At 39.5% G+C, this 15,718-nt stretch overlaps 1 protein-coding gene across 1 annotated transcript in view; it reads left to right on the top strand.

The window, feature by feature from the left end:
- SAXO2 (stabilizer of axonemal microtubules 2) overlaps nt 1-11,768 on the top strand; it is a 28,405-nt gene extending 16,637 nt beyond the window's left edge. Inside the window, exon 4 of the mRNA XM_004472088.4 lies at nt 9,337-11,768. Coding sequence (XP_004472145.1) covers nt 9,337-10,280 — 944 coding nt within the window. The 3' untranslated portion in view covers nt 10,281-11,768. The remainder of the gene's footprint in view (nt 1-9,336) is intronic.
- Nucleotides 11,769-15,718: the final 3,950 nt, after the last annotated feature.

Genomic DNA, 15,718 nt, shown 5'->3' with positions numbered 1-15,718 from the left:
GGGGCCGACTGGTGACAGTTTATGGACGTGCTGCTCGCTGGCCCCACCGCCCTGAAGAAAATGGAATTCCAAGCCAAGTCAGAAGACGAAGACATCCAGAGCTTCAAAAAACTACAAGCAGCTTTTAAGAGAACGGGTGTTGACAAAATAATTCCTGTGGACCAACTAGTAAAAGGGACATTTCAAGACTGTTTTGAATTCATCCAGTGATTCAAGCAGTGTGTGATGCAAAGTATGATGGAAAAGACTGTGATTCTGTAGCTCTTGACAAGGTCAAGAAACAGCAGTGACTCCCTCGCTTGTTGCTCCGGCTCTGAATAAACCAAAGAAACCTCTCGGCCGTAGCAGTGCAGCTCCACAGAGGCCCATTTCAGCACACAGAACTCCTAGGCTGGCAGGGGAGGTGGGAAAGACCCTCCTGTGGGAAATGGGGATGAGGAAGCAGCCGAATAAAAGCAGCAGGCCAGAGGTCAACGTATTGAAACTTCCCATCAGAGACTTGGAGAAGGAGAGGGATTTCTGCTTTGGAAAGCTAAGGAACATGGAATTGGTTTGCCAGAAAAACAAGGCGGGAAACGGCCCTGTCCTGCAGAGGATTGCGGGAATTCTGTGTGCCACTAAAGAAGGCTTTGTGATACCTGGTGAGGGGCCACAGGAGGAGGAGGAAGAGTGTTAGCAACCTGGACCAGCAGAGCTACATCTGCTACATCCAAAGTCTTTTCTCCAAATCATGAGCTTAACTGTAAAAGAATCCCTTGTATATTCTTAGAGGATTCACTACTTTCTTTCCATGAGCAAAAAGTGCCTCTTCTTAAAAAGCTCACTTTGCAGAAGTTTCACTCCTTTTCCATTAAGTATGAGTTAGGAGCCTTCACCTTGCAGCAGAGCAGTATTACCATCTAGTTGGTTCACCTAGAGAACAAAGAGGCTGATTATGGGGTCACCAAGTGGTTGCTGGAAACACTGATTACTGGAGGAGGTGATTGTGTGTAATATGTTGAAGTGGAGACCTCAGTAGAGAAATGGAAAGACTGAATTGAATTTTATGCTAATGTGAAATCTTGGCAAAGAACATTTTAATAAATAGATGCTTTAAGAGTTAAAAAACAAAAAGCCAGGTTCAGAAATGACCCAGAACTATCACAGAGAATTTTTTTAAAATTAACATGTAAATATGATTAATAATCAAGGGAAGCAGATGTGGTTCAAGCAATTGGGCTCCTATCTACCATATAGGAGGTCTAGGGTTTGATGCCCAGGGCCTCCTGGTGTGGCGAGCTGGCCCACACGGAGTGCTGGCCCGTGCAGAGTGCTGCCCCGCGCAGGAGTGCTGCCTACACAGAGAGCTGGCCCAGCAAGATGATGCAACAAAAAGAGACAGAGAGGAGAGGCAATAAGAGACACAGAAGACCAGGGAGCTGTGGTGGCACAAGAGAATGATCACCTCTCTCCTACTCCAGAAGTTCCCAGGATTGGGTCCTGGAGTCGCCTAATGAGAATACAAGCAGACACAGAAGAACACACAGTGAATGGACAGAGAGAGCAGAAAATGGAGGGAGGAGGGAGAAATAAATTAATTAATTAAAAAAATATATAAATATGTTAAAAGTTGTAGTGGAAAAGATGGAAAGTATACACGAACAGATGGAGAATTTAAGTGGAGAGAGGAAAACTGTAAGAAAGTGAAATGGAATGCTAGGGAAAAAGAAAAATGATAAGATGAAGGAGTGCCTTGGACTCAACACAGCCAAGCAGGAAAAACCCAAAGTATAACAACAGTACAAAAGATGGGAGGAAGGAATTGAAATTTATTGTAAGGCTCTTAGGCTGTATGTGAATTGGTATAATATTATTTAAAGGCAGTCTATGATTAATTAAATAAATGTGTTGTAAAATTTATGCCAGGGGTTGGAAAACTACAGCCCATGGACCAAATCTGGCATGCTACCTCTTTCTGCAAATAAAATTTTATTGAAAAATAGCCATGCATGTTCATTTATAGAGTGTCTATGGCAGCTTCATGCTACAATGTCAGAGTTTAGCAGTTGCAGCAGAGACCATATGGCGCACAAAGCCTAAAATATTTACTATCTGGCTCTTTATGGAAAAAGTTTGTCAACCCTTGCTCAAGGACAACCACTAAAAAATGTTAAATGAGCAATGAAATCTAAAAAAAAAGAACCAAAAAAAAACCCCAATTAACTCAAAAGTCCATGTTAAAGTGAAGAAGGAACAAAGCATTGAACAAATAGGAAAAAAACAAGACCAAGACTGTAGATTTTAATTCAACCATATCAATAAACATGCCAATTTAAACAGATTGTTAGATTACATGGAGAAGAAAAAGGACAAACTATAGGCTGTCTACATCAAACCTACTTTATTTTTTTCTTTTTTTTAAAACATTTTTATTGAAATATATCACTCATACATAAACATAAACAATAAATGTATAATAGTTGTGAACTTACATCAAACATATATAACATCTCATCCTACCACCAATAACCTGCATTGTTTTTAAACCTTTGTAACTAATGATTAAAGAGCATTGTCAAAATATTACTACTAAACAAAGTATTTTCCCCCTAACCAATCCAATTATTATCTTTATATTATTTATATATGAACATACATAAACAATTAAGTGTATAGTAAAAGTTGTGAACTCACAAAGCAAACATGCATAACATCATACAGGGGTCCCGTACATCAACCCTCCACCAACACCTTGCATTGTCATGAGACGTTTGTTACAAACTATGAAAGAACACTGTTAAAATCCTACTACTAATCATAGTTCTTATCTTACATTTGGTGTGTTTTTCCCCCAACCCACCCTATTATTATTTTTTAAATATATTTTTTGTGACAGAAGTTGTAAACGTATAAAACAATCACGCACATGTGCAGAATTCCCAAACAACACCCCTCCATCAACACACCACAATGTGGTGTGTCATTTGCTACAGATAAAATAATATCATTGGATTATTGCCATGTCCATAGCATACATTTAGCTCACTTTTTCAATACTGCCTCAGTATCAACACAGTACATCTTTTGCATAGATGTAAAAATATTATATTATTACTACTAACCACAGTCCATAGGTCACTCTAGTTGTATTTTTCCCATGCTTCTCCACATTCCCAACACCCTGCAGTAGGGATATACATTTGTTCTAGCTAACAAAGGACACTCTTGCATCTGTACCATCAACCACAATTCTCACCCACCTCTTGGTTTACTGTGCTATCCAGTTCCTAGATTATTCTTTAGCATTCTGTCAATTGGCATTTACATAACTAGACTACCATTTTCAGTCACATCCCCATTGATAAACTAGCTGTTACTCACTGTGTTACCATCCACTCTATACATTTCCACAATTTTACAGTAAAGCTAATTAAAACTTCTACATACATTAAACATCAGTAGTCCACTCAGTCCTTCTCTTATCTCCTTTAAGAATCCACTACCTACCACCAGGTCTTGAAGATATTTTCCAATAATTTCTTCTAGAAGTTTTATGGTTCTTGCTTTTTAGTTTTTTTATCCATTTTGAGTTAAATTTTGGATCAAGTGTGATATAGGGGTCTTCCTTCTTTTAGCTATGGATGTCTAATTCTTTCAGCACCATTTGTTGAATGGATTGTTCTGCCTGAGCTGTGTGAGTTTGACAGGTTAGTCAAAAAACACTTGACCAAACTGTGAGGGTCTGTTTCTGAACCATAAATTTGGTTCTATTGGTCTATCGTGTCTGTCTTTAGGCCAGTACCATGCTGTTTTGGTACATAGGTATTATGACTTAAAATTTGGAGATGAGGGTTCATTTTTCCTTTTTATTTTTTTAAATTTTTTTGTCTTTATTTTTTTAATATTACATTAAAAAAATATGAGGTCCCCATATACTCTCCACCCCCCTCACCCCACTCCTCCCCCCATAGCAACAATCTCCTCCATCATCATGAGACATTCGTTGCATTTGGTGAATACATCTCTGAGCACCGCTGCACCTCATGGTCAATGGTCCACATCATAGCCCACACTCTACCACATTCCACCCAGTGGGCCATGGGAGGACATATAATGCATCACCCAGGACAACTCCAAGTCCCAAAAATGCCTCCACATCTCATCTCTTCCTCCCATTCCCCACCCCCAGCAGCCACCATGGCCACTTTCTCCACACCAATGTCACATTTTCTACAATTACTAATCACAATAGTTTGTTAATAGAATATCAGTAAGTCCACTCTAATCCATACTCCATTCCTCCATCCTGTGGACCTTGGAATGGTTGTATCCACTCCACATTTATATCAAGAGGGGGCTTAGATTCCACATGGATGCTGGATGCAATCCTCCTGCATTCAGTTGTTGGCACTCTTGGATCCCTGGTGTGGTGGATGACCTTCTTCAACTGCATGTTAGCTGAGTGGGGTAAGTCCAATAAACCAGAGTGTAAAGCTGAAGTCTATTGAGGCTCAGGGCCTGGCTATCATATGGTCAGTCCAGAGATTCAGGTCCCCTGGGTATATATTAAACCCCAACGCCAACTACAGTTCTGGTAAAAGTAACAGGAGAGGCTTGTGAAAAAAGATCACATCTGAGTCCAGCTCCATCACACAGAAACACAAACTCCAAAGAAGGGCCAACTGACATGGCACTGAACTCCATCTGCCATGTCCATAGAACCTGTGGGTCTCTGTAGCCCTCAGAAGAACCAATACCCGGGGTTGTATCTACTTTATCTGTCTCTGGGACTCTGCTGAGGTGTGCATAAGGGCAACCCCTCTGATAACCTCCCAGCTCTTTTTGGAGACTCATAGCCATATAAACTCATTTGTCCTTTCCATTTCCCCCTTGATTCAGGTCAAAAAGCATTTTTAACTCCTGGTATTATATATAGACTGAAATACAAAGATATAGTTTAAAAGTAAAGGAATGGAAAAATATATACTTATACCTTGCAAACTCCAATAAAAAAAGCTTTAGGGCTTTATTAATATAAGAAAAAGTAGCCTTCAGAATAAGGAATATTACCAGGGCTAAAGAAAGACATTTTACCTAAAGATAAAATGACCATTTCGTACACACTCAAAATTTCTAAATATACAAAATTCCTTAACACCTGAGCTTCAGAATATATGAAGAAAAAAATTTGCTGTGCTGAAATAGGAACTAGACAAATATGCAATTAAAGTTGGAGATGTCGACACTCCTCTTTAAGTAATTTAAAACTATTAGACAGGAAATTAGTAAGGATATAAGGATCTGAACAATGTTGACCTAAATGACATTTAGAGAACATTCCTGTAAACTAAAACAGAGTAAACATTCTTTTCAAGTTCACATAGAATATTCATCCAGAGAGACCATATTCTAAGTCATAAAACAAACCTTAACAAAAAGAATTGAAATCATACTGAGTATGTTCTCTGACCAAGGTGGAATTGAACTAGATACCAGAAATAGAAATATGGAAAATTCCCCAAAATTTGGAAATTAAACAACGGATTTCTAAATAACCAATGGTTCAAAGTGAATGTAACAAAGGAAAATTCTGGAGTCATCAGCTTATAGGTAGTAATCAAAACGATGGGAATGGTTTGCAGACATGTAGATTGAGAAAGATGAGGCCCAGGGTAGAAAGCTTGACTTTGTAAAAATTATTTCCATATCCTTGGTGCTTCAAGGCACCATGGGGACAAGAGTCCAAAGTACCAAGAAAAAGATCAGTAGAATCAACTCAGGACTTTGATCCTCAAAGGGGAACTTAGAGCAGCTCATTATACAAGAATGAGGGTGGGGCTGTACGTAGAAACGTTTGTCACAAACACATGCTGGTACATCACATACTTAAAGCTGTTCAAAAGAGAGCAAACCTGATAACCAGATTTTCAAGGCTAGAAATCAAAAGTGAAAGCTGAGGCACGTACCTCTTATCTAACAAAGGTATTGCCAGAGCTGCCAAATTACCAGACTGTATTATTGTTATAGATGGGTGGTGTATTAGTCAGCCAAAGCGGTGCTGATGCAAAATACCAGAAACTGGTTGGTTTTTATAAAGGGTATTTATTTGGGGTAGGAGCTTACAGATACCAGGCCATAAAGCATAAGTGACTTCCCACACCAAAGTCTATTTTTACGTGTTGGAGCAAGATGGCTGGTGACATCTGCCATGGTTCAGGCTTCCTGGGTTCCTCTGGGCTCAGCTCCTCTGTTTTCTCCACAAGGTCAGCTATAGACTATCAGGTGAACAGCTCTGTCTCTTTCCCCAGAGCTCCAGCTTAAGGCTTCAGCATCAAACTCCAACATCAAAACTACAACATTAAGAACCTCCAACTCTGTCCTTTGCCATGCCTTTTATCTGTGAGTCCCCCCCTACCAAGAGGTGGGAACTACTGACGTGGCCCAATCAAAACCCTAATCATAACTTAATCATGCCCAGGTATAGACCAGAAAACAAACATAATCCAATATCTATTTTTGGAATTCATAACCATATCAAACCGCTACAGGTGGCAATAGCTTTTTTTTGTAAAACACAGATGATGTTAATAAAGATTATGTTTTAAAGGCATTGCTAGAATAAATATTCCAGAAGTATGAGCATAGGCATAATCGTGGTAGGGGGAGGATCAATTTTCTGCAATTATCTGGAAGTGATATTCATGCTAATGTATGCTGTCAAAATTTGTCTCTCGATCTCCATATTCTATTCTTTTTTGGAAACCAAAGTTAGTTTTGCGAGGGAGAAATATTCTCTTCTGTTTAGTTCTTCTCATGAAACGATCCTCTTTTCCTCAGTCATTTTGGCAGCAAGGGCTCTCCCCGTATGATTGTGTGAAACTATAGACCAATAATATCTATGATTTCCTTTTAATTACTGCAAAATAGTATTATAATTCGGTACATTAGGTTACAGAGAACAGGAATTCCTTCATGATACCTCAAGAAAAAGAGGGTCAGTGGTAAAACTTCCTGTGAACTGGAAATGGAAAGCAGTCAGGTACAGAGGAAGCTTGAGGAAAGAACCACTCCTTCCATCTCTACCATGAACTGCGTGGTTTCTCTTACAGTATCTTCTCTTCCCGTTACACATCTGCTTTTACTGCCACTCTTCTAACTGGTCTCTTCTGCCTATTTATAATTCCTTTTCTTTTTTTTTTTTAAAGATTTTTTTTAATATATATCTCTCCTCTCCCCCTACCTCCAGCCATCTGTTCTCTGTGTCCATTCACTGTGTGTTCTTCTGTGTCTGCTTGTATTCTTGTCAGCAGCACTGGGAATCTGTGTCTCTTTTTGTTGCATCATCTTGCTGTGTCAGCTCTCCGTATGTGCGGCGCCACTCCTGGGCGGGCTGTGCTTTTTTCGCATTGAGGTGCCTCTTCTTATGGGGCACACTCCTTGCACATGGGGCTCCCCTAAGCGGGGGACACCCCTGCATGGCACGGCACTCCTTGCGTGCATCAGCACTGCGTGTGGGCCAGCTCACCACACAGGTCAGGAGGCCCTGGGTTTGAACCCTGGACCTCCCAGGTGGTAGGCGGACACTCTATCCATTGAGCCAAATCTGCTTCCCTAATTCCTTTTCCCTTACAAGTCTGCCTTGGATACAACTTCATCTTGCCATACCTCTACTTTAGGTATCTTTAGACCCTTCTCCCATTTTCTATTTGACTCTTTTTTTAAAAATTCAGGTTCACAAGAACAAGAATATGCTTGGGCGGCGGACTTGGCCCAGTGGTTAGGGCGTCCGTCTACCACATGGGAGGTCCGCGGTTCAAACCCTGGGCCTCCTTGACCCCTGTGGAGCTGGCCCAGTTGCAGTGCTGATGCGCAGTGCAAGGAGAGCCCTGCCACACAGGAGTGTCCCCTGCGTAGGGGAGCCCCACGTGCAAGGAGTGCGCCCGGTAAGGAGAGCCGCCCAGCGCTAAAGAAAGTGCAGCCTGCCCAGGAGTGGCACCGCACACACGGAGAGCTGACACAACAAGATGACGCAACAAAAAGAAACACAGATTCCTGTGCTGCTGACAACAACAGAAGCCGACAAAGACGACGCAGCAAATAGACACAGAGAACAGACAACCGGGGTGGGGGAGGGGAAGGGGAGATAAATAAATCTTAAAAAAAAAAAAAGAATATGCTTGACCTAGCTCATCTTTTCTTGCCATGTTGTTTAAAATCTTGGAACTTTAAAGGTGCCCACTCTTATCCAAATATCAGGAGCTTGTGGTGGAAGTAATCATTTGGTCCAAAACTTGGCCATCTTGGCAGAACTGTCTGTGGGTGAGGCATTTTTCTCTTGGAAGGGGTTAGGCACATCATCAGCACTTGAGTTTTGGCTGTTACAGTAAGCGTTGCATAGACTTTAGTCCAGGCCTTAATACTTTTTCTTGTGAAACAAACTTCTGTATTTTATAAATTAATTTTTGTTACTAAGACATACATATTTTTGGATGAAGTCCATTCTGTGGTATTTTCTAGCTTACCACCTTTCTCACCTAGAAATAAAAAGTCTAAGTAACCCTGAGTTAATATATAAGCACTTCAATTTTCCATCCATGGTCTAGGTAAATTGAGAGAAGCAGGCTTGAAGTGTTTGAGCTCTATATCTCAGATTTTGTCTCTGATATTCACTTCTAAATTCTATACACATTCTCTAAACACTTTTCAAACCACTCAGTTCAGGTCCCTGGACCTCAGATGCCCTCTCTTTGTTGGGATTGCCTCAAAGCCCCCTCATGAGGAGGAAAGTTGAAGCCAGTGATGTCTTAGGAAGAGTAAGTTACCCAGTATCTTTGCTCAAGAAGTCCTGTTGGCGTCCAGCATATAATGGAAATTTTCTCTCCTTTGAGGAGTCCCTCCAGAGAAGAGTCATTCCAACATCCCTTTTGCCTGCATATCAGGGCCCTTGTTTGAAGTTCAGGTCCCTAGGTTTTATGGCTTACATTAGCATCTTGTGAGTTACAGTGAAAATCCTAACCAGGACTGGGAACTCAACCATAATCTCCTCATTACCGTCCTGAGCCAAAACACAGTCCTTTTGTTTCTAGAAAACTATCAACAATCAGGTTCAAATGCGCTTTTACCTTGTTGTAATCAGAGGAATCTGGAAGCATCTGGGGGATAAGAATAGGCAGGTGGAAATGAAGGGAAAAACCAACCAATCCAAGGGGAATCAGAGAAACTTTGTGCTTGATGCTAGTGCTCAGGATTTCTAAAGAAATCAGAAGGGTGTTTGGCAACGAGAGAAATAAATCATAATTTTTAGAATGTGGTTATTTTCTTCAGTATTTAAAAACTTTTCTCTTTTCATTTTTCAAGATGATTACAGAGCTTGGGACATGCCAAAAAGTGAAATTTGTAAACCGGAAGAAACTTACCATCCCCCTACCGTGAAATTTGGAAATTCAACTACGTTTCAGGATGACTTCGTTCCTCAGGCAATAAAGCCTACACCAAGTTTTAAACCCCCCCTTGTGGTCAAACGTTCTACAGTCCCTTTTAACGGTGACACAAGTCATCGTCTGGATTATGTACCTCATCAGCTGGAATGCAAGCCTGCAAGACCAAAGGAAGTTTACAAGCCAACAGGCCAATCCTTTGAGAATCTCACAACTCACCGGTGTGACTTTCAGGGTCTCATCGGTGAAGCTGCAAAAATCTGCAGACCTGCATACCCCAGAGTGACCCAAAAGTCTCCATTTGAAGGAAGCACTGAATTTCGTCAAAGTTTTCAACCATGGGAAATCCCCCCGCCTGAAGCTAAGAAAGTTCCAGAGTATGTCCCCCCTGCAGGTTCCATGCAGTCAGATAGCACCAGCCATCTCGACTATGTTCCGCATCAGGTTAACCGTGTTGCCCCCATCAGGCCAGTTTCTCACAGAAGAAATAACAATTTTCCTTTCCAAGGAAAAAGCACCACAAAGGAAGATTTTCCAGCATGGGAAAGTTGTCGTCAAGGAATTATTAAAAGGCAGCAGCAGATTCCCAACCCATCTGGAAAATTTGATGGTTTAAGCACTTTCAGATCTCACTATGTGCCACATGAATTGATTCCAACAGAGAGTTGCAAACCTTTAAATGTTGCCCTTAAGAGTTCTATTCCATTTGACAATATAACCATGTACTCTGTAGCATATACACCAAAGAAACAAGAAATCTGCCCAGCTAGCTATTCTTCACCTCCAGGTTATGTATTTGAAAATACAAATTCCCAAGGTCATCAATTCTTCCGCAAGATCACTCCTGCAGTGAAGGCCTTCTAATGATCAAATCATGTTTAAAAGGAAGCTGACCAACAAAATAGTGGTTTTCCAAGGGCAAAATCAAGTTTGATAGTGAAGGAACACTATGAGAGAAAAAAGAAATCATAGTTTAGATTTTTAGATAAGAAAATTGGAAATTTATTGTAGGAAATCAGAACCCTAAAATCGATTTTATTTGTACTTTTTACCAAGATTATTTTTAACATGCATTTTTGAAAGCTGAATAACGTACATTCTCACCTGAACTATTTTAATCTCTAACACCCCCAATCTGTTATTATTTATACTTTTATTCACAATTATGTCAACTATATGGTTATTCACACCTCAATTTTCATGTGTCGAGTGCACTGGGACTATCTAGACCACCACGGAAAATGATATCTGGACTCCTCTTCCAGACAATGGTATACTCATCTGCTACAGACTTCGAGGTAAGCATCTACAATGCACCGAGTCGAGTTTTGGTTTGTGTTGCTAGGGACTGCTGTGTGTTCAAGTAGCAAGGGCCTTGGGGTCTGACAAGGAAAGGATCTGTGGCCTGGGAAGCAGAAGACCTGAGTTCAACTTCTAACTACATCAGTTTCTATTTGTGACACCTTAGGCAAGTGACTCGCAGCCCTCGTGTCTTTACTTATCAAAGGATATCTGTTAACTCACAAAAATGTGTTTTATGCCTCAGATCATATGGTATGTTTTAATCCATTAGGTAAAATTGCTAAACTAATGCAAGGAGTTGTTAATAAGTCATGTAATCTCTTTTTATACCTGTTTCTCCTTTTTCAAATTAGAATAATTACCCATTCAACACTCATATTCTGGTCTATAGCAGATTTCTTCAAGCTTATAACAGTATGCATTTCTGAAGGAGCCTTCACTTCCAGTGCTACGAAATCACCCAAGGATTGGAGAATCTTGGTTGGTGTGAATAAAGTGTTTGAATGACAAAATTTTCAAAATTGGAAAAGTATTTGCTAGAGTAGTTTTAGGAACAGCTGACAGCTCTGAAGAAATCTTCAGGGAAACCTTAGGTAATTATGCACCTGTCATCCTAGATTCACTGTTCGGAAGCAGAACCAGGTCCCTTCTGCTTCTTATAGTGTGATGATAAGAGCTAAAAAAGGGAGCAAAGGAGCAATGCCGGTGTATAAAGTAGAAAGAACAAATTGCAGTCAAAATTCTGAAAATTTCCTAATGAATTAAACTCTTATTGGATGTTTTCTCTTCGATAAATAATTGATTGCATTATGGAAGAGTATGATTTATTTGATTATCAAGTGAATTTTAATCTCATTTATAGCTTCAGAATTATTTCACATATAGACTTCATTGAGAGCAAGTCCATCAATAATGGTTAAAATATTTTTAATTATTTAAAAGTAATTTGTCTTTATTTACATTTGCATTTATTAGTGGAAAATTTGTGTGGAATTTTATATCTTTATGCATCATTAACAAAACATAAATAAATGGATTTTCATTAAATAATTTTGGTATACAATTTCTTTTCTGGAAGAGAGCTTTTTAATAAAGTCCTGTCTAGGTTAATCAGCTATACATAATTAGATAGCTTTAGCTTTTTATATACATTAAATTGAAAAACTAGTGAGTACTACAGCACTCTCTCCTCCTGGCCCCTCTTCCAATGCTGGGTATTCAAATCCCTTGTAATCTGATGGGGGTGGCCTCCCCACTGGACAAGAGTCGCTCTTACGAAGCTGAATATTAGTGTCTCCCTGTAATCTAACACTCAACACAATGTGAAAGTAGAGATCACATCAGAGAAGGGCATTTGGCCTGGGAGTTCAGGAAAGACTTCCCCGAGATGCTGCTGCGCTGACTCTTGACAAGCAGGAGTTAACCAAGCAACAACGTGGGAAGGTGGGACCCGAGGGTGCTCTTAGCTAGTGGGGGGGGGGGGGGAGGGCATCCAAAGCAGGGAGCGCAAGGCCAGCGTCCCCCCCGCATGCCCTGCCATCTCTCCACACCTACCTACACATTTACACATTCCCGTGGCATTTTAACAGCCCTGGTAACCAGTAATATGATCTAGCAGCCTGTCCAAGCCTACAAGGAATTGCCGCTAAGCCGACCTTGGGCGAATCTGATGAAGCAACGAGGCCAATCCTGAGAGAAAAGGCAGGCGGTAAGACATCTGCACCCCCCACTGCCATCCCACCCTCATCTGCTCTCCCTGCATAGCCTTGTTGTGGGAAGCAGGCCTCAGACGTCAGAAAATGAAGTCTTGAGGACTTATAAAACCTGCGTGGCTGGAGATAAAGAAGGGACTGTCCCTCGGGCACGGGCTGAGACCCGCGCAGGCTGCTTTCTTCACATGTTGCGTTTCCAAAAGTCCTTTCCACAAAACCAGAGCCCAAGACGCTGAGAATCACTGCGGGGGGAGGAAGCTCCTCCCCTGGGACAGGAGACCTCTAAACGTTCAGCAGAGAAGGGGAAGGCGACCTTGAACTCCGGAGTCAGCCAAGTTCAAAAAGCCGTTTGAAGGGGTGGAGTAATTAATGGTTTAAAAAGCAAGCGCAGAAGCCAAATCACACTTTTATTTTTAAACCCTTTTTCCTGTTTTGGCCCTTTCTCTCCTGCCTAGATTAGCACCCAACTACACTGGGGATTTATAATCTGTAATGGGGATTTGTAGTTTTGCCCCGTTTCCTCTCTCCACCTGGACCAACCTGCAAGTATATCTGTGACCCATAATTTGTTATTTTTTCCCCATTTCTCTTCTTTCATTTTCTTAATAAACTACCGGCCTAACAAAAAAAAAAAAACCTGTTTGAAAATAGTGCTGATAACAGACCTTTGAAAGGGCTCACAGTGTCCATTTTGACTGTTCATTTTGATAAGACAGTAGCAGCCCTCGCCCCACCTCCCAATGCTTTTTGAACATGGATGTGCAGATTTTCACCCTATGTCACATGCACTGATCAGTCACCAATGCCAGTACCCACAACCCACCTGTACACACAACACACAGTTTGATACTGCTCTCTAGGGGGCAGCATCTCCAGGATCCAATTAGTATTTCTTTACTCCTAGCCCTTATTTGGTGGCTCACAAGGAAATGCGGCTAGGAGGTGTTTACAGCTGGTAGGGGTGGAGTAAACAGCTCAAGGTTCTGGACCTGAAGCCGTGGGCACTATACCTGTGTGGGATGGTAGATTTTCATTTACTTTGTTTTTATGGCAAGAAAAGAACTAGATACTACTTAGCTTTACATGAATAAATGTTATTTTTGAAATTTTTAAAAAAAGGGATGAAATCCAATAATTCTTGCCAAAAAATCCACATTTGCTAAAATTCCAGAGGGTGGGCTGTGTACCGTGCACATCATTTTTCTTCCAGGCTATACTAAATATGGATTTTAACTGCAAACATGTGACAGAGAGGGGAAGGAGGAAAAGCATGTTCTATGTATGAACAAGTATCATAAGTATGTAAGGATTTAGGCACAGAAAAAAAAAAGTTGGTGAGAAGATTCTATAGTTCAGAATAAAAACAGAATAATAGAGGAAACTATTTTTAAGTAAAAGAGATCAAAGATACATTACCTGATATGAAAAGGAATATGGTAGAAAGCTTGGTAGAAATAAAAATAACTGGATGAGATCAAAGAAAACGAATAAAGAAATTTTAAAACATAGTCATTTAAAAAAAAAAAGAAATATGAAAACTAAAACAATAGAAAACAGAAAGCCAATGTATGATGCTTTGTGAGCCTAAAGAAGAGATGGAATGGAATAAAGGCAACTATTAAATTCCTAAAAGGAGAAAATATTTCCAAGCTACAAGTTGTAGGAAGAAAGAGTTCATAAAATACCAGGTAAAATTAATAAATTCTCCTAAATCTCTTTTCTTAACTAGAGTGGTAGGGTGAGGCATTTTATGCTACTTTTAGCATTTAATATTTATTTTTTATTTCTAATTTTATTATATTTTCTTATTTTTATTATTTATCTTATTGATAATTTTCATATTTTAGCATTTGTCAATACTTACATACTTACTAATTATAAATTATTAATAGAAAGTTAGATAAAATTGCAAAAGCAAACCCTACACAAATTCTGTTTTTTTTTTACTACTTTTTTATGTGGTAACATATTTATGCCAGAAGAGTTGCCATTTTAATCATTTTTAAATATACAATTCAGTGGCTTTAACTGCATTCACAATATCGTGCTACCATTACCACCATCCATTATTAAAACTTTTTCATCCCCTAAACTGCACTCTGTACCCATTAAGCAATAACTCCCCATGTCCCCTCCCCCCGGCTTTTATTACCTATAATCTACTTTTGTCTTAACGAACTTGCCAATTCTAGATAGCTCATGTAAAGTGGAATCACACAATATTTGTCCTTGTGTGTGTGTGTGCGTATGTCTAATTTCAAGGATTTGGGGAGGAAATCCTGTAAGTAACAAGGTGAAAATTATTAGGTGGTTTTGAGGGAAGAAAAAACAGACTTAGAGAAACTTCTCCTTACCTGTAAGTGCCCAAAGACAATATAACAAGTTCTAGAGTGTTTGAGAGGATAATGATCCAGTATAGCTGATCTACAAAAACTAGATATGGAAGGGCTCAGAAAATTATAATCTCCCTATAAAAATATTAAAAAATATATAATTCAACCACATGAGAAACTAAGCAAGATAAAGATGTAGTTTATGCATTCTGAACTATTAGAAGAATAAAGAAAATTTTCCAGAATTTGACATTCACAGTTGTCAACAGATCCAATTTACACACATCCATACGCCCTGCACCTTTACTACCTTTACTAAGGACATTCTTTCATGCATCTGTGAAAAAATTATAAAAGTTATCTAAATTTGGCGGCAAAGAGAAAGTTAATAAATTTGCCAAAGGAGAAATTATATAGGTCATTTTCTCTGACAAACTGTAATAAAACTAGAAATTATTAAGGTTTATACCAAAATTATCAACTACTTGTAAATTTAAACAAAAATAGTGATAAACAAATAAACAGTAGCAGCAACAAGATTCTCTTCAGCAACTCTTGCACCAAAGGAGATGTAAAAAACCTTAATCACAATCAAATTATAGGGAGTCTTCTACATATTAAAACATATAAGATGGAGTTATGGAGTCATGGTTCTTAACACTCGGGAAAGAAAAACACTTTGTTATCGTGGAAAGAGTGCTGGAATGAAAATCAGGAAACCTTGTCCTGGCTCCACCTAGACCAGCCTATGTAACCTTATATAAATGACTTTCCCTCTCTAGGTCCTGGTTTAACTAAAAAATAGATTTGAAAGGATACTTACACAGAATATATAAAGAACTGTCAGAACTCAACAATAGGAAAAAAAAATCCCCAAAACAACCCAATAAAAATATGGTCAAAAGATCTAGACAGATATTTTTACCAAAGATGATATATGGATGGTAAATAAGCA

The sequence above is a fragment of the Dasypus novemcinctus genome, chromosome 3 (genome assembly GCF_030445035.2).
Source record: "Dasypus novemcinctus isolate mDasNov1 chromosome 3, mDasNov1.1.hap2, whole genome shotgun sequence".
NCBI classification, from domain to species: Eukaryota; Metazoa; Chordata; class Mammalia; order Cingulata; family Dasypodidae; genus Dasypus; species Dasypus novemcinctus.
The sequence above is the reverse complement of the archived record's forward strand: the minus strand, read 5'-3'. Positions and strand labels throughout refer to the sequence as shown.